Raw genomic sequence first — 27,377 nt, 5'->3', positions numbered from 1 at the left:
CTATTTTTGTATAGGTTGTTTAGAGAATGTCTCAATAGCAAAAACCTGAAGGAAATGAAGGAGCAGGTAGATATCTGGAAGAACTTTCTACAACAGAAGGAAAAGACACTGCAAAGGCCCAGAGATGGGAGCATGCTTATTTTGTAGGAGGAACAACAAGGAGACTGGTATTATAGACTGAATGTGCCCCCCAAAATTCTTATGTTGAAATTCTACCTCCCAATGCACTGGGAGACAGGGCCTTTGTGAGGTAACTGGGATTAGAATCAGATGAAGTCATGAAGATGGAGTCCTGATGAATAGGATGAGTGCCCTTCTAAGAGTCATGAGAGAGCTTACCTCCCCCCTCTGCTCTCAGCTATGTGAAGACAAAGGCGAAGTCAGCACTCTGAAATCTGGAACAGGGCCCTCACCAGAATTCAACCACACTGCCATTCTGATCTCGAACTTCCCAGCCTCCAGAACTGTGAGAAATAAATGTCTGGGGTTTATAAGCCCCCCAGTCTATGGTACTCTGTTACAGCAGCACAAACTTACTGAGACAGCCAGCAAGCCTGGAATGAAAAAAGCAAAAAGACAGCACAAGAAATGTGCTCGGAGAGGGAAAGGGGCTGGCTCTGGCCCAAGGAGGATTGGGGCCGGAGGACTTAAGCTTTCACTGAGTGATATGAGAAACCTCTCAGAAGTTTTAATCAGCGGAAGGACTTACCTAATACATTTCTAAAGCATCACGCTGACACCAGAGGAGTCAAAATAAACTAGAGGAGACAGAGCAGAAGCAAGGAGACCAGTAAAAAGGCTGCTGCAATAATCCTTTGCCCAGGTCTTCTAAGAAAGAACCCAAGGCAAAGCTTAGCTGCAGATACTCTTTCTGGGAGGCAAAACCCCAAAGCAGCAAGAGTAAGGGGTAGTGAGGCAAAAAGGAGGGAAAGCAAACAAAAGGCAGTGCATTACTAACCTGGTCACAGCTTCACAAGAAAACCCAGCTAACTGCTGTCATGGATGGACCACACTCCTCACGGTGGCAGGAGGGGGGGGATGTATCGAAGGTGACAGAAGCCCTGCAGTAATGACACTATTTGATCTTAAGGCAACACTTCCCACATCCCCATATGCACTTGAGCAGGGAACACTGGTAGGGAGAGGAAGAGAGAGGATATGTTTGCTGACTCCTTCCTCATCATGTTTCTTCCTGATCAGAAGTCATCCCATAAGACATGTGTAGGAAAACACTCCTGTGGTTCTCTTTTACACACTACTACATACTCACAACACTTCTGACACCAGATGGATGTCCACAGTTCACTTTAATTCTGATGCTAACTAGAGTTCGCCAAAACCCCTTAAGAGCTCAGACCCATAAGACTGCCCCAAGTCTGACACGAGTTCCAAGTAATACCTACATGCTCCAGGTTACCTACAACTTCTGTCTGACTGGGCTACAAATCAAAGGTTCCCACAACCCCCTCCTTGGGTTCCATCATTTGCTATATCAGCTCACAGAACTCATAGCAACACTTATGTTTGACAGTTTATTATATAGTAAAGGACACATACGAACAGCCAGATGAAGAGATACATAGGGCAATGTCTGGAAGAGTCCTCAGCACAGAAGCTTCTGTCCCCATGGAGCTGGGGTGCACCATCCTTACGGCATGTGGATGTGTTTACCAACCCAGTTGTTCTCTGAGCCCTAGGCTTTTAGGATTTTTATGGAGGTTTCATCACATAAGCATGATCAATCATCAACTTAATCTCCAGCCCCTCTCCTTCCCAGAGGATAAGGGGTGGGGCTGAAAGTTCCAAGCTTCTAATTACCCTCAGTCTGTCTAGTGACCAGCCCTCATTAGAACAAAAGACACTCCTGCCACCTAGAAAATTCCAAGGGATTTAGAAGCTCTGTGTCAGGAAGCAGGGTCAAAGACCACATCTGAGAACAAAAGAAGCCCCCACTGCTCTTATCACTTAGGAAATTATAAGGGTTTTAGGAGCTCTGTGCCAGGAACTGGGGGCAGAGATCAGTATGTGTGTATTTTCTATTATTGCGCAGGCATGACCCTTCCTCTCCTCTCCACCTAGGTTTGTGTTAGCCAACCCCTCCAGACAGCCTCTGCAGCCACCTTTCAGTCGGGACACTGGCGGTGGCCGGAGCGTGTTACAAGGCACGGACTGGCGGTGTTATGGAATAAGGCAACAACAGCAGAGTTGGGGGACTACACAGAACAAGCAGCTCAGGGCCCGGGAGGCAGGCGGAGACAAGTGAATCTGGGGTGGCACATAAATTAGGTCTGACAAAACAGGAGCGAGATTATGGATGAGGTGGTAAAGATGAGGAGAGAGAGGAATGATAGAATTATAAAGAGAGTTGGAAAGGCGATCCCATGGAATTTTCTGAAGTGAGTAAGAGAAGAAATATCAATGACTCGAGACTTGGGGGTGGGCCCCTGGAAGAATGGAGACACCTGTTGCTGGGAGGGGGCAGGCTGCAAGAGCATTAAGTTTTGAAGGGGTAAGGAGAACCAGAAGTTCAGTTTTGTACACCTCTAGAGAAAAACAGAGATAAGGAGAACATGAACCAATCTGGCCTTATAGAAAAACGACCGAGAAGCTTACTTTGGAGCTGGTCAGCGCTGTCAACCTCACTGGGGGTGATGCACACCGGTCCATGTGCAGAGCCCTGGCACTCACTCTCACTCGTCCACTCACTGATCCCGGCACTTCGCCCACATCTCCCTCAGTGCTCTCCTGTTGCCCAGCAGGCATTTCCCAACACGTGCTCTAAGGAACATTATTTTACAGGATGCTAATAAGTGTAATCCCCTTCCCCACTCAAAAAAAGCGTACTCATCGCTCAAATACATATGGGAAGTGCGGACTTAAACCACACAGCACCCTTCTTGCAGGGCTTCTCACCACTTTTGGTATATTATGTGGCCTGAGACTCTCATGGGACAATATCATATGAAGAGTTTCCGAAACTTATTTGACCATCAAGGCCAACTTATTAATACCCCTGAGAAGACTATTACGTAGGATACCAGCCAGGAAATGGCAACTAACTCAAGAATTCATTGTAGTCCTTAGTTCACTTGGTTTGTAATATCAGATCACTCCTTGAAATCCTCTCCTCCCTTTATCTTCATGGCACAGTGTTCTTTTGGTTCTCCTTGCTCTCTAATTTTTCCTGCTCAGTTTCCCTCTGTAAATACTATTTCTCTACCCAGCCCCACAATGTCGCTGTTCCTCAGTATTCCATACTGTTGGTCCTCTTCTCTACACTCAACACATATATAGAAACAAAAGTTTATCTCTAATCCCATCGATCCCCCAGACCAAAATGCACAAGCAGCTGCCTATTTGGCATTTCTACAGGTCGTACAGACAACTCAAACTCTGTGACTCTAAAATGGAACCTATTATTTCTCCCCTACCTTGATTTAGGACTAGCCCATTGGATAAATGACCCACGTCAGAAATGACTACCAGGTTTTGCTGATTTTTAGATCCTTATATAACCTGAGTCACCTCCTCCATTCATTGGCTCTCCCTAAATTCATTATCTCTGAACAATAATCTTCTGTCCACCATGTCTCTATACCCTGCTCCCCACCACTACCACCTTTTGGTCACATGGTACAATTTCTAGAACCTAACTGATAGGTTCTTTAACTTTCATTTGCTAACTAGACCTAGGAGATAAAAATCCAAGCACGTTATCAGATTGTATGGCATTTCGTGATTTGGTACTTCATAAACATCTACTTTTTTGTAGCACTTATATTGCAATAATATTTTAATACTTGTAGCTCTCCATGTTTGTATAGACCATGCTCTTTCATGTCTGTATGTGTACAGGAAGTTCCTTTCTGTCTGGTATAATCTTTCCCTTCTTAACTATCTGAAAAAGTCTATCATCTTCCAAAATCCTGCATGGAAAAAAATATCGTAACAAAATTGAACAGCAAATCACCAATTATAAAAAAGAATATACCAATGACAACATGAACAAGTCACAAAATAAATACAAATAAATATATGAAAATGTTCAACTTCTTAAGTAACATCAGCAGTATTACTTATATACTATATACTAGGAACTACACTAGCTCAATGTATACAGTTTCATTAATCCTCCTAGCAAGCCTGTTAGGTTAGTAGTATTATCCCAATTTTATCAATAAGGACATCCCATACAATTAAGTGAGGAAAGCTAGTTACAAAACAACGTGGGGAAAAAGAAAAGGAGCTAAGATTTACCGAGTACCTATGCTATATTTCATACATCAACTGTTTCAGTTAACATTCACAACACCTTATGAGTTTATTACAGTATCCATCTCACAGATAGGGTATCTGGGCTCAGAAAGTCAAATAGCTTTCTAGTACTCACACAGCTAATATTTGCCAGGCCTGCCTTACTCCTAAATAATGGTATTAATTTTATCACTCAGAGAAATAGATGGAGCAATTCCAAAATCACTGAATAGGAGACCAGGGAAATGAACACAAAGTAGATCCAGGTTAGGAAATTTATTCCCTCGTAGATAAGTAAGCTTTCTAGAGAATCAAGAGGGCAAAACAGAATTTTCTACTCTCTTCGCTGACCTTCTCTTTTACTTCTTCATATTCATTCCCTATCATCTTCTGTGGTTATAAATAATTCTTTCCTTCACTGATCTATTCCTGCGTAATTCAAATCTAGTCTGAAAGCTGTTTGACAACTTCGAATATTTAAAATTCTACCTGAATAAATGCTTCAAGCAGAAGTTTTTTGGTTTTTTTTTAAGATTTTATTTATTTATTTGACAGAGAGAGACACAGCAAGAGAGGGAACACAAGCAGCGGGGGGACTGGGAGAGGGAGAAGCCTGATGCGGGACTCGATCCCAGGACTCTGGGATCATGACCTGAGCTGATAGCAGACGCTTAACGACTGAGCCACCCAGGCGCCCGACAACTTCGAATATTTAATCATCAGTTTCTTCTAAAGCCATTTTTAAACAACATGCAATAACTTTCTATAACTTTAAGTAATTTTTGATTCAAGCTGCCCATATTTACTGAGCACTTACCACATTCCAAGCACTATTGACATGCTTTATTTTTATTTATTTATAATTTTCACACTTCCCCTTCGAGATAAGTACTATTATAGAAAAGGAAACTGAGGCACAGGAAGTTTATTTTTTGCCCAAGTTCACAAAGCTAGGAAGTACCAAGGCCTTCTGATAATAAAACTGTGCTCTTAACTGGGAGATGAAATGACCTCTCCCTGAAACCGTCCTATAAACACTGTCTGCTGTTACTATCTCATAGCGCTACAAACAATGATTTAAGACCAACCTACTATGAAAACAAACCATCGTATTTCAAATTATTCGGCAGTACCAAATGATTGTCAGAGGCAGTTTAAGTATGAAATATTAAAAGAATGAGATAGCATTTGCAAAATCGAAAAACGGTGACATCTGAAAGATTCCTAAAAGCATTTGGCATGTGAGTGTATGTGTTCCCCCTACTGATGTTTTTTCCAAGTGAGTGGTTTCTATTCATTTAAACTCCTCACACAGCCTATCTTTTTACTTCTTCCATGGAAGGCAGAATGACTTCTCTAATCGGCTAATTTGTGAAAAATAAACTGGGCGTGCCTGCTCAGCTCCCCCAGTCCTCCTCTGGGGATAAGCTACCCACAGGCAACATGCGTTCTGCTTGCGTCTCCAGCTGTGCCTAAAAGGTAGCTGCCTAATTGTCTGGTTGAATATTAGCTGACCCATCGGGTCCTCTCACTAAGCTACATCCTCCAACTCAGCCTTTACTAGTAATAAAAATTATACAAATTTGTATTTCCTATTTGCCTTACTCTTCTGTTTTCTTTCTCTCTTTGTTCAGAATTATGAAGAAGGGTACTATTTATTGAGCCCCCAAAAGCCCCAATACATAGGTCATAATACAAATTAAACTGGTCATCTACACATTAGGACAGGGTAAGTAATCTGATCTATGAAAAACAGTAATACTCTGCAGTGAGGTAAGCATTTCCATCACAGAAAAGATAGGTAATTCTATCATCCAATGGAAAGTAAGGGTTTCCTTTGCTGAATATACAAAATTCATCCTACTAATTTCATCTTTGCATTTCAAGTTTGGAAAAAATAATCTAATAAGTCCTGTGGCTAACAGAGAACAAAGGATACATATTTTCAAACGGGACAAATTTTTACCTCACTTCACTTTAAATCTGGCAACAAGTCATATAAGAATAACAATGGGAAAAGAGGCATGAAGAGGACATTTTTACAATCCCAAAGAAAATTAAAAAAAAAAAAATTTAGCAGTTCAAATCCTAGCTCCTTACAACCGATGTTCCAAAAACATCCCCAGGTGACATTCAGACCTATATTTACTCATCATATACTTGCCTGATTCAGTTATAAGCACACCTAATTACAAAGTGGTTCAGTAGGGTCTCAAGTTGGCATATAAGTCATTGAGAAATAAAGATAAAAGAAATTCAGAAAATAATGAGTGACAAATTGCTTGACATTTTAACAGAAAATATTAAGGCTGAGTAATTCCTACTAAATATGATTGTTATGTGACTAACACTCAAAATCAACACCTTAAAAGACCTTTAGAAATTATTTGATAGGGCAGGCCTTTTTACTTTTAAGGATGTCTCAGTAGCTGACCATATATATGATAGTAATCAGCTAGAGCTTTCTTTATTCACTATCTTACATCACATTTTAGTCTTTCTGTGATATTATACTTTATGAGAAAAACAAAATCTTATTTGCTACCCATTAAATTTGCAGGTGCCTTACAGGCCCCACCAATATATAACTCATGAAACTACTTCTACTACTTTCTGAAAGGAGATATTTGCACTTGGAAGATTCTCATTAGCCAAGACTTTATAGACTGTGCAGGCATAAATAATATCAAAGTAGTAAGTGCGTCCTATACAGGGGAACATGTATTAAATAATGTGAAAGGTATTTGTTATACTTGTGGCCATTTAGAATCTTTGCCCGTGTTTTCTATATTTGAAAATTTTGGCATATTTTGAGTCCCTTCTTTCCAAAACAGGAGCCAGAACTCACTTTCCTAGCTTCCTTTGCTGGCAGTGAGATCCAAAGCCCACCAATTAATTGCATCCATACACTACTTTCATTCAGAAGTAGCAACATGAGGTAGCAAATGAAAAACCCATCATTTTCACGACAGAGATGGGAGAAGCATCCACCCTTCAGAGGAAAACAGGGATGGCACTTCTCACATCTGCCTTCAGCATCACTGGTGAAAGCTGTGAAGTCGGTATGAAGCTTTGTGGGGGCAGGGCCCAGAGTGTGGTTTGAGCAGTGTTCCTATTCACCTAACCTGTTTGTTGGGTGTCCTATAGATTCTGTGAGCTTCCAAAAGTCCTTTGCTATATATATATATATATATATATATTTTTTTTTTCTGCTTAGGTTCGCCAGAGAATAGATTATTGGTTTGCAACTAAGAGTTTTGTATTATATAAAAATTGGAGCTGAGCAAACTATGCTTTTATCAACATAATGGCAGAATGATTACCAATCAGCAGTCATCTACAGACTGCCTGTCACAAGTGCGGTACTGTGCTAGAAGCTGTACAGGAACAAAAAGGAAGGGAAGGAAAGGCAGCAGAGGCCAGATCTCCCAGGCAGAGTAAGAAGATGGGACTGTGACTCCAACCTCAAAAAGAAGCCTCTTAAGCAGGGAAGTGAGTGACATGATCCAGTTTACTGTGCAAAAAGATCATTCTCTTTCTATGTGGAGAAAGGGTGGAGCAGGAAAGCAAAGTAGAAACAGGGGAGCAATTGGGAAACTATTTTAATAAAGTTCAGATTCAGGATGTAGCAGTGGCAACAGAAATATATGTGCACAAATTCAGGCTGCATTGGCTGATAGGAGAGAAGATACTTAACTGTTTCATTAACCAAAAAAATGCAAGTTAAAATTACACAATTACCCCAATCAAATCAGCAAAGGTTAAAAATGGCTAATACAAATCCTGATGAATACGTAGTTGAGGGAGGTACTCATAAACCTCTGAAAAGCAATCTGCTATATTATCTATCAAGTCTTAAAAAATTATCCTAATTTTTCACTTAATAACTAGCTCATAGTCTCAGATTGTTAAATGAATTAATTCAACTTTTAGAAAACACCAGTTAAAGAGAAAATTAGTATTTATGTTCAAGGCTGTAATTGTAGCACATTTATACTTGCAAAAAATTGGGGTATAATCTAATGTTCAACCCTTAAGGAGTGGTTGAATTCATAGCTTACGATAAAGTCCTACGCAAATTTTAAAATCATGTTCATTAAGGGGTTTCAAGATACGGGAAAACATGCTGACATTATAAAATCTTACAAAGTTAACAAAGAACAAAGAGTACTAGAATTTTATTTTTTTTTCTTTTTTTAAAGTTTAATTTATTTATTTAAGTAATCTCTACACCCAACATGGGCCTGGAACCCATGACCCTGAAATCAAGAGTCCCTTGCTCTTCCGACTGGGCCAGCCAGGCCGGCGCCCCTAGAATTTTCTTTTGTTTTCTTGCTGGTTAAGTTTTGATAAGAGAACTGAATGTAGAGAGCCAGCAAATAATTGGTAATAAAACTATAATAATCACTACTCTAGTCTACAATCAAAACTCAATACATAACGCTCAGAATACTTATGGGCAATTCATTATATATTATTTGTATCCTACACTATTCGTTTTTTGTTGCCCTTGGTACTAAAAAAAGGAAGCAGGCAAGTTTCGGTGTTGTGGTTGTCATAGTAATTTAAGAATAAACACGCATGTTGAAAGTCTGTCACTCTGTATCTCCAGCACCTAGACAGTACCTGGAACAGAATAGGAGTTCAAGAAATATTTTTGAGAGAACCATCACCGAAAATAAATCTTTCAGTTCCAGCTTATCACCTCAAAATGAAAGAGGTACATAAAATAGTAACAGTCATAATTTATAATGTTTTGAGTGGCAACAAGGTACGAGGCACTATGAAACATTTTACCCGCCTTATCTTTGATCCTCATAATAATCCTCCTCTGAAAAATTTACTTTTCCCATTTTAAAACCAAGAAACAGGTTCAAAGATGTTAAGGAACTAGCCCAAGGTCACAACTAAGCTTCAACTCAGCTCTTCTGGCGCCTAAATATATCTAGACAAGACACGCTGTTTCTTTTCAATGATCAGAAAGGGACAGGTTTTTCCTCAATGTTTTCTCTCCACAGTTCATTTAGGCTTCCCTAACTTCTACCTTGCCCTGCAACTACCCCTGTGAAGATCCAATCCTCACCGGCCAAGCCCCCCAGCAACCTCCCCTCCCCGCCGCGACTTCCTCGAGGGTAAAGCAGCAGGTGTCCACGCCTCTAGGTGGCAGCCACACTTAGAGGTGGGGACCGGCCCCCACCAGGGGCTCGCCCATCCCCCTTCGCCGGTACCATCTTGGTTTGACTTTCCGGCCTCGCCTCGCGGATCAGGACTCACGAACTGAGTCCACACAGACTCCGCGTCCGCCCTTCGGGCAAGCCTCGGGGCTGGAGGAAAGGGAGTCTCCGCCCGGAGCGGCCGGGCGGACACTGCGCGCTAGGGCGGTTTCCAAGACAACCGAGCGCGGCCCCGCCCCCCCGCCCAACACACACACCCTGAGCTCCTGTCTCCGCCCCCGGCGCCTCGCCGCTTCGCCCCTCCCCCGCGCCCAAGCTGGGACCAGCCCTTCGGCGGGAACGGAGAGAGAGAGATGGGGTGTGCTCTCTCACCTCTCAGCGCCTGGTGCATGCCTCCAATGCCGCTGTACAGCTCCAGGACGCGCAGGGCCTCCATGCCCACGCCGCCGCCGCCGCCTCCTCGGAGCTAGGCCTGCCGGTTCCCATCTCGTCCTTCCTCCGCCCGCCCTGCTCCCTCGCCTCTGGTTCCGCGGCTTTTCGGTTCCCCCTCGCCGGCTGCTCCGGCTCCGAGAGCTTCTAGCAGCGCGAGGCCCCCGGGGGCTGGCAGGGGTCAGCGGGGGGACAATGGGCACAAAACAATACGGCCTCCCAAGTGAATAGCAGCCCGATTTACGCTCCATCTACCTTCTAGAGTGCATTCAGGGACCTTTGTTGTCCGAAGCTCAGGAGACGAAATCTACCTTTGCCCCAAAGTGCATTCACACGGGTTAGACGCCAGAAAAAGTCGTTTCCCAGGCATACTGCTTTTCCGTCACTTGGGGCCTTAAGTGTCCAAACTTTACTAGCGTTAGTAACGTACCACGTGCCAGGTGTTGTGTCTGCTGGGGTTACCGAGATAAGTCAGCCTTCTGCGAGCGGGTCCTGGAGTTCCAAGTACAGAAACCGGCGCCCGTGCAGCCGAGCCCCTGTGCCGGCCAGTTTCGGGGGACGCCTGCTGTCATTGCTAGTGGGCTTCACTGTGTTTTAGCTTGGAAAATAGCCCCAACACAGGATCTACTGTTACTATAATGTAGAAGTACTTCGGCCCCTCCAAGTGCTAGGGCCTTGCTTCTCCAAGATGTTCCAGTGACCAAGTTTGCTAGAAGCTGGATCACAAAGTAAAAAATGGCCATAGGCACGAGAGGAAATGATCTCATTGTGCGGCGTTCTATTGTTCCCATTACCACCACACGTTAACTTGTGTTAGGAAAAATTGGAGAGTACCACTTGTAATAAGTTAATAACTGGTTTGTTAGAAACTTTCCACCTGTGCTAATGTAATAGTATAAACAAAAGTAGGACTACCCTATCTGGATTATGGAAGGGATCCATTTTTCATCAGTTTCCTATGAAATTTTTTCCTTGTAAATGTGTATTGGTCTCTAAATGGTTTGTTTTTATTGGTCACTTACAGTTAAGAAGGGTGGCAGAAAGATAACAGAAAACAGAATCTTAGCCCTGGCATTGCCAATGACTTTGCACTGAGCCTGGTTTCCCCTTCCTCAAATAAAAGGGAAGGAAGAAGGAGAAATGATTGCTGAGGGCCGACAGCTCTAAGATTCTATAGCTGAATTCCTTTCTGCAAAAGTTGAGTCCTGATTTGGCCACATGTTAGTTACCTGCTCAACTTGAAATTGTCTAGGGGCGACTGGGTGGCTCAGTCCTTAAGCATCTGCCTTCAGCTCAGGTCATGATCCCAGTGTCTAGGCTCAAGCCCTGCATCAGACTCCCTGCTCAGAGGGAAGCCTGCTTCTCCCTCTCCCACACCCCCTGCTTGTGTTCCCTCTCTATCTCTCTCTGTCAAATAAATAAAATCTTTAAAAAAAAATTGTCTAGAAGACATTTTTAAAATCTGCTTTAAGCAAATGTACTCTTAAACCAATTCCATTTCTAACATCACATATATAATGCATGAAACAAACTTTTCGAGTATTTATTACATATTAGTACAATAAATACATCAGTACATATAAAGGGGGCTATATGGGGCGCCTGGGTAGCTCAGTCGTTAAGCGTCTGCCTGCAGCTCAGGTCATGATCCCAGGGTCCTGGGATAGAGCCCCACATCAGGCTCCCTGCTCCGTGGGAAGCCTGCTTCTCCCTCTCCCACTCCCCCTGTTTGTGTCCCCTCTCTCGCTGTGTCTCTCTCTGTCAAATAAATAAATAAAATCTTAAAAAAAAATAAAGAGGGCTATATAGTCACAGTGATTTATATGCAGTCAACAACCTATATATATATATATATATATATATATATACATATATATATATATAACATACCTAGACTCTGTTTAGCATTTACTATAAATCAAAATAAATATGAGCAAGGATCTTACCCTGTAGGGGAGAGACAGGCCAAAAATATGTGGAAGAGTTCATGGAAAATAGCAATCTCCTGAGAGGAAGGGATATAGATCCCCATCCCCACACAGGCTGATTACAAACTGTTCACACTGATACTTAAGGGTCTTCACAATACAGCCCCAGACTTACTTTTCTTTGTGAACTCTGTTTCCTCCCATCCTTCAGCTCTGCTGCAAACTGAAATGGTCGGCATTCCCCTCCTTCATGCCTCAGTTTCCCTGCTTACATTCCTTCTTCACGTTCTTTACGTTGCCCAGAAATCCTAGCCTTCTTCTAGACCCACCTGGTGCAACCTTCCTTCTAGACTCCCAGGCTAGAAATCCCAACTTGTTTGATTCCCCAGTCCACGCCCTGCCAGTGTTCTGTATTTCAGAATACTGGCACTAAATCCACCTGTTCCTATCACGAAATCCTTTCAGTTCTTCCCAGCCCAGTTTTTGCCTTATACACATCATCTCTTTGCCTAGTATTTCCTCTGTAAGGCTTATCCCATGTGATAATCATTTCAAGAATGAAAACTTTCTCCATAATCATAATGTATGACCATCTCCATGGGAGCATCTATAGATGTCAGGCCCCCTCGAATGAGGTATACATTCACTTCCAAACCCTGGCACAAGTTGCCAGAGCTGGGAATGCCACCATCAGGAGTAGTTGAGCAGGAAGGTAGGATGAGCACATACAGAGAACGTGAAGATATGTATTGATTACTCTTTCCCATAGTGAATCCCAAATGTTCTTACAGGTGAAAAAACAGCTTTCCAATCTTATAATTTCCCATAAAGTTATCCTCGATGGCATTTCCAATAGAGTTATATTCTAATCACACTCAACACTCTTTTTGAAAATACAAATATTTTTAGGATATTCAGTGTATTTTCCCTCAAAACACAGAAAATGCACTTGCGAAGAAATCCAAAAATGCTAGTCAACACCTGGCACCTACAACGCATATCAGAAATAATTAAGGAGCACAATGTAACACTAAAGATATATTAGAATAACAAAAGCGTATCTCCATGATTTTAGAGCTCATTGTATAACTTGAAATCTAATGATATTGTATTCTTCCTCTCCTGGCTGTCATGTCACTGATCATTAATATCTAACAGAACTAAACAAAGCCTGCCAAATGTTTAAAATACTTTTGGCAATCACCTTTTAGTTTCCATGATCCGGGCCATTCTTTATTCCCCAGTGAAACGTGATGTGGATTCTTATACAGGCTTGCTGAAGAGAGAGAATACCCTGTTTATGCAAATTTGAGTGATGAATAAATTACATCCTGGTTTCACGCAGAAAAAGAAGGGTCTTTATGAATTGCATGGAAAATAAAAGAGTAGTCATATGGGAATAAATTGGCAGTAAATGTCCTCAAGAAAGGAAATCATATTCAGAAGAAATTTGAATCAGAAAGGCCCTGAGAGTTCATCTATCACTCGTGAGCTCCCACTTACTCAAGAAGGCCTTTTACCACCGTCCTGATGCACCAGCATGAGGCCTCAGCTATGAGCTCCTCCGGGGCACAGCGTGCTTCACAGAGCCAGGTGTTTGTGGTGAAGAGCTTGAATTAGAAGAAAATCCTTCTTTATAGTCCCACCAAATCCAGTTCCTTTTAGATTTGCCCTCTGCATTGATTTGGAAGAACTGTCCCTCTTGAATAATGAATTTCCTTGTGGTTAAAACTGTGAGCCTGAGAGCCAGAGAGTGTAAACAGGAATGGTGTATCTGCAGCCTCCTAGCCGTGTGACTTTGGGGAAGTCACTTACCCTCTCTGAGCCTATGCACACATCTAAAATGTGTAAAAATAGGACATGTGGTTGCTACAAAGATTCAGTGAGAATTTAAAACACTTAGCCCCATGCCTGGCACAACACAAAAGCAAGTTTAATAAACAGTATCCATCTAGTGACATTCTCTAAGTGACGCATCCTCAGTCCCTTCAACTGTGTCCAATGGCGTGATTCTGACCCCTGGAATTGCTCACGCTCCAGATTGGTGATGCTGGTGTTAGGAGCCATAACTGAACACTGGGCCCTAAATGAGGTCAGGTCAGCATGCTCCGGAGTGGTGTTTATAGCCATAGACCTCTAAGGACCCTAGGGGAGTTTGTGGGAGGTGTCCCGGAGTAGCCTGGGCTGGGCGTCTGCAAGCCAGAGGCATGACTAAGGGGCTGCTGAGCCTAGAAGCCCTGGCAGTAAGAAAAACGACAGCAGCATACATAGACAGCACCTCACTCAGAACTCCCACAGAGACCAGGGAAGCTTGAAAGGTGAGTCTACGGGTCTGGCAATCTTACAGGAAACTTGTGAGGGACCTCACCCAGGATGCACAGGATGCCTGAGTCGCTGTGACTAGGGGTAGAGTAGGGAGAAACCTATTAAAACCATCCCATCACTCATTGACTCCTTATGTGCCAAGCAGTGAAGAAATACTTAATTTAAAATGGTTTTATATGTAAAAATCTGTAACCTAAGCCATTCAAGTGCCAATAATAAAGAACAACTTGATGCCTTCTATCCCCTGAACGTAAGATGATTTTACCAGTTCTATTGATTCTCCAGAGCTACACTGTCCAGTAGGGTCACCACCAGCCACATCTGCCGATTTAAGTTTAAAGTAGCTTACTTAACACTGAAAACTCAGTTCATTAGTCATGCTAGGCATGTTTCAAGTGCTCAGTAGCCACGTGTGGCTGGTGGCTTCAGTATTGCTCAGCAAAGAGAGGGCATTTCCATCATCATAGAATGTTCTATTGGACAGAGCTGCTTGAAAATCAGCCTCTTGGGTGCCAGTTGGTTAAGCGACTGCCTTCGGCTCGGGTCATGATCCTGGAGTCCCGGGATCGAGTCCCACGTCGGGCTCCCTGCTCGGCAGGGAGTCTGCTTCTCCCTCTGACCCTCTTCCCTCTCGTGCTCTCTCTCTCTCATCCTCTCTCTCTCAAATAAATAAATAAAATCTTTAAAAAAAAAAAAAGAAAATCAGCCTCTTGAAGTCATGACCTTAATGGGTAGCCCATCAATAAATGAAATGTTGAAGTGTGCAGTAAGTGCTTAATTATTGTACTTGGAACACTGATTTTAAATAAGTGCCACAAAGATTTAGAGTAAAAGGAACTCCCACAAAAGCAAACCTTGTAGCCCAACACTTCTGTTCTTCCTCTGGTGTCCGGTCACCTTATTCACAGACTGTCACAAAAGAAAAGACGCAGGAAACAGCAGGTGTGTTCTATTAATGGCATAACAAGCTTCCAAGAGAAAAAGAACAGATGGAAAATGATGAACTTCACGATGTCTCGAAGGAATGGTACTTTTGTGAAGCATATTCTAGTGACTTCCGATTGTAAATATTATCTTACACTTACCTCAGAAGAATATTTTTCTGCTGAAAAGCATAGAAACCATGCAGTTTGCCTTATAGTTTGCCCTCTCAAAGTACTCAGTCACAGATTTTGACTTTGAATTTTCTCTTTCAGATTTTTTCCGAAATTTCTAATTTAAAGAAGTTTGGCAGTAAATTTTAAAGATTAGATTTTAGTTCAATTAAAGATAGTGGGATTGTCTATCTTTAAAATGGCTCTCCTACACCCATGGAAATTTAGAGCTCAAAGAAATCTTAAGGACTATTTCCCAGTGTTTTTCCAACTATTTTTAAATATAGAACCTTTTCTTCAAACAAAATCTCATCGAGAATCAGGGCAGAGGGTGAGGTAGAGTGTGTGTGCACACGCACACACACACACACACACACACACACACGTGCACACAGATGTTCTGTTGCTGAAGCATGGATAGTAGGGGGCCCAGAAGAACACCAGATCATCTCCCCTGCCCTCACCCACCCCTGTCGCTGCCTCTAAGTGACCCCAGGCGACACTGATTTCACCCAATCTTAGTTTGACAGGTGAAGACACTGTTGAGATTCAGAAAGTTGAGGTAATTTGCCCCAGCCCACAACTAGGTGGAGAACAGGGAACTTTTACTCAGGGATCCTCCAAAGGCCTTTATAGCACTAGCTCTACCATAACTTAGTACAGAAGATACTTGGCAGGTTGAGCTTTCCCATGCCTGCTGGGCCTCTACACCCGGAGTGAAAGCCGAGGGTCCAAACTAGAGCAGCCCTGGTCACTAGAATATATTACTTCCTGAGAACAGGTTGGCCTGAGGAATGAAGGTAACTTTTGAGCTCAAAGAAGGTAACATGAACTGCTCTGACAATGTGTTTTGTAAAGGCTAGACAAAAAGGTTCATTCTGCTTCACAAAAGGGAGACAACTTCAAAGACTCACAAATAAAACTTACAATTGATTGTCAGCCCAGTTACTCCTACAAAGACACCTTGATGCTGTTCAAGGAACATACAGTTCTTAGAATAAACGAGGCAATATGAATCCCGCTTCTGATACTTTCTTCATCTATGAAACAAGGGTATTATTTGCTAGCAAGGTAACTGGCTGCATTTAATCAATAATTAATTGATATATATGGAGAGAGAAAGAGAGACAGAGAGAGAGAAACTCGGTGGTGTGCCTAGAATAATAAATAACTGGTTTCCTTCCCTATCTCAGCAACTTCCCTATCTGAACAACTCATAATGGAAGATAAGATCCATTCTTTTCTAAGAATCACATACAGAGAATTATTTTCCTGGGATGCTTTCAAAAAGGGTATATTACCAAGAGACCAATTTGCATATTCTCTAATAAGATGTCTTTCCTTATTGTTTTCTATTACAGCCTTCATTTTTTCAGGTGGGAAAACAAGACCCATGATGGGAATAGAGGAGATAAAAATGAAAGAGAGCTGTTATTACTTTGCTCCTGTTCTCTGCTAATTCACCAATCATTCAGAACTGTTTGAGGTAACTAAATCCCCCTAACCAGATCCAGCAAGGCCAGGAAGAGGGAAACACACGTGCGTGCACACACATTCACACACACCCTACAGACACCACACACAAACACACACGCTCCATAAAACCCCCCATTCTTCTTCATAAACTTTTTTTTTAAATTGCTACAGTTGTCAGTACCAACAAACTAAAATGCAGAGAAAAATCAAATAAAAGGATTTTTTCACCCTACCCTTGCTAGTCAGGTACTAGTCTAGTTACCAACAATATCACTTAGGCATTCTTATAGGATCCAATAGTGATAAAAATAACCGAAATGTAATAACATTATTACTAGGTCTATTCACTCCATAAGAAAACAATGCAACTTCATGTTTACTTAAAATTGTTGAAATTGTCCTTACAATCTTTCAAAGTCACTCCAGTAAACATTATACAACGTAAGTACCACTGATGCCCCCAAACGTTCTATTTACACTGGGAATGCCCCAGAGGCCATTAACCCTGCTATTACAGAGTTACCCTGATTCCTGAAGATCAAGACTGAGTCTTTCATTCCCATCTAAGGTAATCACTGCGGAGTTAAAATATAGTACAAGTCTCAAAGGGATTTGTTCTATGTTTAGTCATTCAGAGAATACGGAATGACCAAAATAGACTATATTTCAGTGGATGGCAAAGTATGTTTTAGTAATAGGACAGTATCAATCATAAATGATAATGTAGGCCTGTAAGTTTCAAAGAGCTTTATGAATGTTTAAAATGCTCATAAACCCATTTAGGCCCTATCAGTTTTTCTTTTTTAATATTCAGGTTTTGTTTTTGTTTTTTTTACAAGGAATCAAAAGGGGAACATTTCATGTGATGAGCTGTCACATAAATCAATATTCTCCAGGTGAATAGATTTATTTACAAGTCACAAAAGCACTTTTTTAAAAGAAATCAGGAGAGAGCACCAATTTAAAAAAATCTGGAAGGTATCAAAGAATAAATGAAAGGGAGAGTTGGTATCTATTTTGAGGGGAAAAAAATCACATTAGGAGTTAAAAATCATTCTGGTTAGGAAAGAATGTCAGGAATCTGCATGGCCTATCCTTTTTACTCCTTTTACTGCAGGGCTCACTCCAAGAATAGGGTGGGAAAAGAATGCAACCCAGGGTAGTATTTACGTCTCCTTGCAGAGTTCACAGTTTGCAAACCCAAAAACTTCAGACTGCAGTTCCCTCATATTATTTGTTCCCTATAGAGGTGAGACAGTACTTTTTGAAAAACAATGTTTTTATTAACACCAAAAGTCAAAGAGACCTGATAAACATAACATCAGAAATGCCCAGAATGGGCGCCTGGGTGGCTCAGTCGTTAAGCGTCTGCCTTTGGCTCAGGTCATGATCCCAGGGTCCTGGGATGCCTGCTTCTCCCTCTCCCACTCCCCCTGCTTGTGTTCCTGCTCTCACTGTCTCTGTCTCTGTCAAATAAATATCTTTAAAAAAAAGAAATGCCCAGAGTAGTGAAAGCCCAATCCAACTCTAAGAGGACCATTCTTTCTCTTTTTGCACAACTAATAAAATATTTATGCCCATCACACATAATCTGGAAAATGGGAAAATATATTTTAAAAGAAAATCTTAGGGGCGCCTGGGTGGCTCAGTCGTTAAACGTCTGCCTTCAGCTCAGGTCATGATCCCAGGGTCCTGGGATCAAGCCCCACATCGGGCTCCCTGCTCAGCAGGAAACCTGCTTCTCTCTCTCCCACTCTCCGAGCTTGTGTTCCCTCTCTCGCTGTGTTCTCTCTCTGTCAAATAAATAAAATCTTTAAAAAGAAAAGAAAAGAAAAGAAAATCTTAAAAATCCAAAGAGATAACCATAGCTAATATTTTAGTATCTCTCTCTAGTCTATGCACTAACTATATTTTACCAAAATCATAATCTTATTGCATTTATGTTTTATACTCCGGTTTTTTTCCCATCTGACATTTTATCATGACCAGTTCTGCATTTCTATCAAAGGGATATATCACTTTTCACATGTCATCTTCACCTTTTTCTGAATTTTCTAAATAATGCATGCTAATTTGGAGGGGTAAAGCAAATTACAAAAGTAAAAAAAAAAAGATACAGCTTCCAAAAAACCTTGATTCCACCCTCATCCTTAAAAATCATCCATATTCAACGGTTCGCTGGATATCTTTCCTGCCTTAGTAGTTTCTGTAGTACATAAACAACCACAATTTCTTTTTCTAGTCTCTCAGTATTGAACATTTGAGAGGATTCAGTTTTTTTTTTGCCACATGAACAGTGCAATGAAATTCTTGCATATAAATATTCAAATGCTCTGATGTTCTCATCAGCTAGATAGAGTCTAGAAGTGGGTATTACTAGGTAAAAGACATAATTATTACCTAAGTTCTTGATGCATTTCCAAAACGATTACGAGCCCATCAGCAGTGGCTGAGAATGCTCACCTTCTGTATCCTCATGAACAAGTGCTGTCACTTGAAATTTTTGTCTATCTTATAGGCCAAAAAATTAGTGTGTTATTTTTTTTTATTAACATCAAGGGTGAATTATCACATGTTTATGGGACATCTGTAATTTTTTCTTTTGTTAGTTATTTGTCATATTTGTCCTTTTGCTACTGGGATAATATGAGTTTCTGACTGCATTACTGCAATTTTATTTTTGTTGCTATAAAGCTGTCAACCATGTGTGTTGTAAAAATGCCTCCCAGTTCATCAGTTTCCACTGGATTTGGTTTATAATATTTCATGACACAAACGTATTTAATTTTCTGCAGTCAAATATACACAGTTTTCCTTTGTCATTTATCTGATGCCTTTTTAAGCCTAGGAAGTCCTATACTTAGAAAAAAAAAATGAGCTAAATTCACCTGTATGTTATTCTCTTCCTTTATATTTCATTTTTTAAATCTATTTTGATATGTTATGCAAGGTGAGGTTTTAAACCCAACTTTTCCATAAATACCTAGATTCCCTTCCACAGTGGAAGGGAATACTTCCTCGTTCATACAATATATTCTAAGGTAGCATCATCCCCATGGCGGCTAGCCCTTCTTGGGGTATGTCTGCTATTCCTGCTGCCGAACCACATAGGCAAATACTGGAACTTGTAATACATTTTCACACCTACTAGGAACCTCCAGAATTCCTCTTCTTTTGCAAACATTTCTTGGCTATTCCTTCCAGTTCTAAGCTCATTTGGATATTTGTCCCTGATTTGGTACCAGTTACCCTCCCACCTTCTTTTATTGTAAGAGTAACAGAACATTAGATATTCCACAGAACTAGCTTTAGAAAGAGTGATACCAGGGGCAGTCTAGACTCTTTCAGCTTTAGAAGGGAGCTTTTTAAAGTTCAAGTTCATCTTGATGCTTCCTTTCTTTTTTGCTTCCAATTTATTTTTGCGTTATTTTTTTAAATAAGCTCTACGCCCAAGGTGGGGCTTGAACCCAAGGTGAAGAGTTGCAGGCTCTTCTGATGGAGCCAGCCAGGTACCCCTTGATGCCTCAGATTTAATAAAGCCTTTTTAAACCTTGATAACATACACACACACACACACACACACACACACACACACACACTCTTTGCTTTGTCTAAAGTAGAGCTCATTGCTCATTTCCCTCCTTTCCAGACCTCCTTCCAGTTTACCATCTTTGCATCCACTTTGATACACCATGCAGCCTGTTGCCACACTAAATCCTGTTTAAATTACAGTGTTGCACAAAATTTAGAAGTCTCTTTCTTTCTTTCCTTAACTGGCTCAAAGTTTACAGGTTCAGGTCATTTTTCCAAGTATCGTCATCTCCTCTGAGCACATCCCCAGCTATCTGGAAAGAAAAAGAAAGAAAGAGACAAGGAGAACAGGGAAGACAAAATGAGAGTAGAGGAAAGAAAAGAACACTAAGGTATAAGGCACCTGGCTTGCCTCATACCTTATTGTTCCCATGTATTTATTTAAAAAGTCATCAAATAGAAAGTATTTCAAGAGTAAAAAGTAAAATATTCCTCTCGTTTTTCACAATTAGGAACCAAAATACAGACCTTGTTTTTTTTTTTTTTTAATTCAGATTAGTGCCAATGTTTTATTATGATGATGACTTATTTTTAACCATGGGCAATTGTAGTACAAAATTCTAATATTTTAGAAGCCCCCCTTGGGTGGATGGATGCATAGATGGGCATTTAGTCATTATCTCAAGGTTTCACTACCCTAACTCCACCATGCCAATCAAGCATACTTGAAAAAAATAACCAAGGGCGCCTGGGTGGCTCAGTTGGTTGGACGACTGCCTTCAGCTCAGGTCATGATCCTGGAGTCCTGGGATCGAGTCCCACCCACATCGGGCTCCCTGCTCAGTGGGGAGTCTGCTTCTCCCTCTGACCCTCCCCCTCTTGGGCTCACTCTCTCCCTCTCTCTCAAATAAATAAAATCTTTAAAAAATATAACCAAATTGATATTAAGAGTTATTAGACAAATATACCTAACATACCCAATTTTTAAATTCCCAGCAATTTTTCAGAGGTCCATGTAATTTTCACAATAGTATCTAATATCTACAAAAACGCCAAAAAAGGAGGCTTACAGGACATTTCAAGTCCAAGCCCATATTCGTAGTGTACTTAGATACCTACCTCCAGAACTACCACAAGGCAATCACAGACATTTTGGGCCTGAGTTCAGAGCTGCAACAACTTATACACGTGCACCCACATGTGAGATTTCACATTAGAAAATGTTATGCCTGAAATGCAAATATGATAACGATAATTTAAAAAATTTAAACACAATACATAACATATTTAATTTGTCTCAAGACAAGTTTATTTAAATACAAGTGGGAGTTTAGGATCAGATTACAACTGGTAAAAGTTAACAGTTTTCCAACTTCATCTGAACACCATTTTTAAACACATTTTAGCTCCCAAAACAATAACATAAGTCAGCCCCAAGACTGATAATGTAAGTCACAAATAATGTAAGTCAGTCACTTTAAAAAACAAAAGCTGCCTATGAGGAAATGATTAAATATGAACATCTGAAAAAACACTCGCTCACACTGAAAGCTTTACTCTGTGATTTGGGCACTCATGAGGGTCAAACCATTGACCCTCATGCATGGACAAACCATTTTCTCCTTGGCAGCAACAACAGCTTGGGGGTGGTGGTCTAAGAAGTCAGGGCATCCCCAAGTCAGGGCATCCCCAAAATGATCCTTTCCTCTTTTCTTTAATAGGAGTTAAAATACAAGTTTCAGCTCATGCAGCACACAGTAGAAACCACATTCTGAAGTGAAATACAACACTATAATGCAAAGTTTTCAAAGGAAGGGCTCCAGAAAGTGTTACATAACTTTTACAACCATCTCTCTATCCATGCTGAAGGTATAAATGAGTTAGAGATTATTGAAGAGGAAAGTTTTTTTTTTTTTTTTAAGATTTATTTTATTTTAGGGAGGGAAAGAAACAGAACACACATGCATGAGCATGGGGTGGGGAATAAGGGAGAGAGGAAGCAGACTCCCCGCTGAGGGGGGAGCCCAGTGGAGGGCTTGATCTCATGACCCCAAGATCATGACCTGAGCGGAAACCAAGAGTTGGACACTTAACCAGCTGAGCCACCCAGGCGCCCAGAAGAGGAAGTTTTTGGAGAAAGTTGTCAGCATGCTGTGTGGATTGACCTTTTCCCCAGAAGGTCTGTGGAGCTGTTTGCTAGTCACCTCAGGCCCAACACAAAAAGCTTCAAAGGACCACCCTGGGAGTTTACAACTGTACGCATCCTCTAGCCTCTGAGTTCTAGAAAGTAAAGTCCCTTGGACCAGATCTGAACCATATAAGGGAGAGCTCGCTGTTTTTAGATCTTGTGGAGAGGATGAGCCCCTGGAAAGAAATTACCACAGCAAAAAAGAAGCAAAGAATATGGGGCGCCTGGGTGGCTCAGTCGTTCAGCGTCTGCCTTCGGCTCGGGTCATGATCCCAGGGTCCTGGGATCGAGCCCCGCATCGGGCTCCCTGCTCCGCGGGAAGCCTGCTTCTCCCTCTCCCTCTCCCTCTCCCCCTGCTTGTGTTCCCTCTCTCGCTGTGTCTCCCTCTGTCAAATAATTTAAAAAAGTATATATAAAAAAAGAAGCAAAGAGTATACTTCTGAATGACTTCTAGGGACTGTGGAAGACTAAATATGAATGCACCTCTGCATGTTAAAGACACGTTGAGAGAGCCATCCCAATGATGAGAAGTCCCCAAAGAAGCACCTGTTAGAAAAAGGGCCAGTTTTAGACACATGCCAAATGGAGATGTGTAAACTAAATCACCAACAGTACATGTCAAGAAAGAACTTTCTTATCTCCCTCACCTCTCCTCAATGATACCTAATCCTGAAGCAGCAAGAGACCTTAGTTAGCAAGATGGGAAAGGGGGAGAAGCACTTAGTAAAGAGAAATCTAGTACTCCTATTCCCTTGCATCCAGCACTCTCAGGCCTGGAGAGGGAAGACGTGTAACTTTAAAGCAAGATTGAAATTTTGATTATTAGGTAGACATGCAGATTATAAATCACTATGATTAATTTTCTCTATTAGAAACAACATTGTTTAATTTAGTAAGAGTCACCAGGAAAGCCATGGGACCTGCTTGAATTTTCATTGCAAAATTTCATTTGCAAAGACAGCCATTTCATAAGCTGTCCCCTTGTCTTCTTATTTTCTCCTGCCCTTGACTTTTCAGACGCATTGCCCCACTTCATGCTATAGTTTAATAACAACCCACATTACTGGGTGCTTACCCTGTGCCCCTCTACTATGTATTTTATATACATTTCTCACTTCACCTTCATACAGCTCTGTATGATTAACACCTCCTTTTTATATACAAGGAAACTGAGGTTTATGCAGAACTTGGGAATTTACCCAGGTAGCCTGACTCCCCAATCTGTCATCTTTCCCTGAAAGAATGAGTGAAATGTAGTCTCTCGGTTCAAAGGATAAAAAATATCAGACTTGCTTTCTTTAATAAAACATATGTGGATCTCCCTCATTTCACGGGAAAATGAAAACATTCCACTGGAGGAGAATTAGTAGAAAAGCAAACATAGCTATTTTTTGTAATCATAAAATCTGCTGATGTACACATTTATTCCAAACTCCTGGATGTCATTATGTCAACAATCACAAAGCTTCCTCAACCCAGACATAAAATAACAACAATCCTAACAACAATATCTAAAATGTGTAATGTTTGACCTTTACAAGCTGCATTTTTATATTTTAATCTAATTTTTTTTTCTCACAACAGTCCTCTGAGTAGGTATCATTGATGCTATATTTTTGTTGAGGAAACTAAGGTGAAAAGCTCTGAAAAACTGTGATTTACTTAACATCAAAAACTAATACACGACAGAGCCGGGACTAAAGGCGGTATGCGTCAAAGGGAAGTTGAAATCGCCACCCACTTCTGTATCACCTTCTAAGCCCCTCTTTACTGTCAATATCGGTATTATTTTTCCTCCTTACGCTTCACATTTTTCAGTAATCAAATCACTTCACAAATCCTCTTACATATCCTGAATCTCTGACTTCATTCTGATGAGACCATTTGTGGCAAGTAACAACGCAGATGGTTTTCAGATGCAGAAACAGGGGCCTCAAGATGCAAATGAGTTGGTGAAGCCAATGGAACATGAGAGTCTTCAAGGATTTTACAAACCTGAGTTGAATGTATGTCCTCATACGGAAAGACATGCCTTTTCTCGCAAGAGATTATTCGAGAATTTCAGAACCATGCCAATATCGTTCACAGTACCCCACTCATCCGGATTGCCCTTCTCTGGGTTCTTGCAAGCAATCAATCCTCCTCATTAAGTTCCAGACTTTTTATTTTTTGAACTCTAAAGTTAAAACATTCTTTTCTATCTATTCTTCATTTCCTCATCAACAGACTCATAAACATCCCCACTCTCCAACCAGTATATTTTTCATACTCTTCATGGCCACAGATACTAACAATTTGTGGTTCTCAGACTTCAGCACTCCTTGGAATCACCTGGAAGTCTTATTAAAAACCAGAATGGTGGGTTCTGACTCAGTCAGTCTGAGGTTAGTGTCGCCAACAAACACCAGGTTATGCTGATGTTGCCGGTCTGGGTACCGCACTTTGAGAACCACTGGACTAGCCCCTTCGCCCATGTTCCCTTAAAGGAGGCCCAAAGAAAAGGGCTCGGCTGCTAAGGCTCATGAATCGCATAAATGGTGCTCCGTGCCCTGGCCTCAGACTGAAGGTTTCTATCTGGAAGAAAAAGAAATGGTTGTCATGACTCATTGCCTTTTTCAAGCTTTTCCAGCCACAAAATTAAAAACAGAAAAGGGCCAAATTAAAAGCAAAATGAAAACAGCTACATTTTTGAGACTTACGGCACAATTTCTGGAGTTAGAACAAAAGATATAAAGACAATCCGGGGTGAGCCCTATGCTGGCCACACGAAACACTGGTATTGAGAAGGTTACCAGGCGAACCCAGAGCCTCTGTAACCAACCCCAAGAGCCCAATCACTTGGGCTTGGCTCCCAGTTTTGTCAGTAGTAAGTCCTTCCATAATTCTCCAAACACATTAACGGCCTATCACTCTTTGAATTAACTCACTTCTTCTACAACTTCTCTACTATTTTTTAACACAGAAAAATATCAGTTGTCAGTAAATACTATTAGAACAGCAAGCAGGTAGACAGATAATCTGAAGAGAGAAGCCGGCAGCAGAGTTCCCTTCTGGTTCCTTTATTTTTGTAATTATCACCTCCGGACAGCTCTCCATGGACAATTTTAATTCCATTTCTCATCTCCTTGGGGGAAAACTAAGGCATTTTAGGTTATGGTATAAAGTCCTTTAATGTGACCAGTATTTTCAATGGCAGTATTGTTACATTAAATAACAAAAAGTAACTGACAAGAAACATTGTTAATATAAGACATAACATTTCTGCTTAAAAAATAATCTTAGTTCTACATTTAATATAGCAATGCAGGGCAAGAACTACTGACCTTTTACTCTGATCACCACGAGTCCATTAAATTTCAAAACATGGGCCAGCCAGTGAATAATATGCTACTAAGTAATAAACCCGTGCCATCCAAATGTAGCTTTTTTTCTGTCCCAGTCCAAAGAAAAAGGAAAACAGAAGCCTAATGGTAAAGTCACCAAATACACAGATCTTGAAAGAAGTCGTTCTGGATGAGCATGAGTCACCAAAACTACTTCCTTAGTGATAAAAGTTGCCTAAGTAACCCAGATGCCTTTCTATGCTAAGAAGTACATGGGCCGTGTATTGAGTTTCAAACCCACTAGTCATTTCCTTTACTTAATTGCTAACTGCTCTTCCTGGCTACATTTGGGGCCTGTGTTTTATGCAGTAACCCAGCAACTAGTTATTATGCTATATTTTATCAGGGAGAGCAAAACAGTAAACTTCACATTTCCATGGATTTCAGAGTAAAAGTCACCAAGGCACTATGACTTTAGCCAGGGAGAGAAGGGGGCATTATGAAACTACTGAACTAGATCACAATGTGGCAGCAGGATCATGCAAGATCAGAGACAAAAAGATTTAGCAGAGAAGAGAGAAGTAGATTAGGTGCCCTCTGAGTGCAAGGAAGGTGCTTATTCATTTCTGCGTTCTTAGGACACCACCGGGAGCCTGGTGCACACTACAACTCAAAATACACTGACTGAAGAGGGTCACTGTTTCTCTCCCGAATAATCCAATCTACTAAGGAACTGGGCCACTACTAATTTAGGATTTCATCAGGCTCTTTAATACTTTTGTGCCTTCTTTTCCCCCTCAGATCTATAATGGGACTGTGATATTTGTTGTCTCACCCTTGTATACGTGTGCAGTGCTTTAAGGAGGCTCTGTTTTAAAACAGAGCCAGTGTTGATGAGCATTACTTGGAAAAATCTGATACACAAAGCAATGAGATGATTAGTGCACAAGAAATTTTTTAACTGGGTAGTAAACATGTATGTATTCTCAGTAACATTGTTTAGTTTGGCCTTGAGAATCCTGGCTGTCATGTGATTCACTGTCTCTCTCATATCACAGAACTCTCCCATTAGTTTTGGCCCATGCACTGTTAGTACCCTGAACATTAATGAATCTCTCTAAAATTCAAACTAATAGAGAATGAGTAGAAGATGTTCTTACTTACAGAGGCTATGCATTCCAAAAATGTTAGTTTATTTCTTTTCCACCAGTGAATGCGGTTGAGGATTTTCATTCGTGTAATTGGTGTAAGTCACACACCATCACTATCAAATCATTCTGGTGGGTTGAGTCAGAATTCAGAAATGAGATAAAAGAAAGAAAGAAGAAAGAAAGAAAGAAAGAAGAAAGAAAGAAAGAAGGAAGGAAGGAAGGAAAGAAAGAAAGAAAGAAAGAAAAAGAAAGAAAGAAAGAAAGAAAGAAAGAAAGAAAGAAAGAAAGAAAGGAAAGAAAGAAAGAAAGAAAGAAAGAAAGAAAGAAAAAGAAGAAAGAAAGGAAGGAGATCTTTACAGAAAACCCCTGAAATTGTCATGGACATCTTGATGATTCATTAAGGGCACCATATTCTCTGAATCAAAAAAGGGTCCTGTTGCTGCATCAGAACAGGGAGAGAAAAAAAAAAAGTCCAAAGAGATAGATAGATACCATGATAAGAAT

The 27,377-nt window shown here is 41.0% G+C and overlaps 1 protein-coding gene across 11 annotated transcripts in view; it reads right to left on the bottom strand.

Annotated features, from left to right (window-relative positions):
* Nucleotides 1–26,765, bottom strand: part of TRDMT1 (tRNA aspartic acid methyltransferase 1) — a 71,490-nt gene extending 44,725 nt beyond the window's left edge. For 2 of the 11 annotated variants that reach the window (XM_025853627.2, XM_025853631.2), the window contains exon 1: nucleotides 9,801–10,217. In XM_025853627.2, coding sequence (XP_025709412.1) covers nucleotides 9,801–9,864 — 64 coding nt within the window. In that variant the 5' untranslated portion in view covers nucleotides 9,865–10,217. The other 9 variants (XM_025853635.2, XM_025853634.2, XM_025853636.2 and 6 more) reach the window with 9 other exon arrangements.
* Between the last annotated feature and the right edge of the window lie 612 nt (nucleotides 26,766–27,377).

Source organism: Callorhinus ursinus, unplaced genomic scaffold, assembly GCF_003265705.2.
Source record: "Callorhinus ursinus isolate GAN/ISIS: 27379988/994484 unplaced genomic scaffold, GSC_fseal_2.0 scaffold36, whole genome shotgun sequence".
Classification (NCBI taxonomy): Eukaryota; Metazoa; Chordata; class Mammalia; order Carnivora; family Otariidae; genus Callorhinus; species Callorhinus ursinus.
The sequence above is the reverse complement of the archived record's forward strand: the minus strand, read 5'-3'. Positions and strand labels throughout refer to the sequence as shown.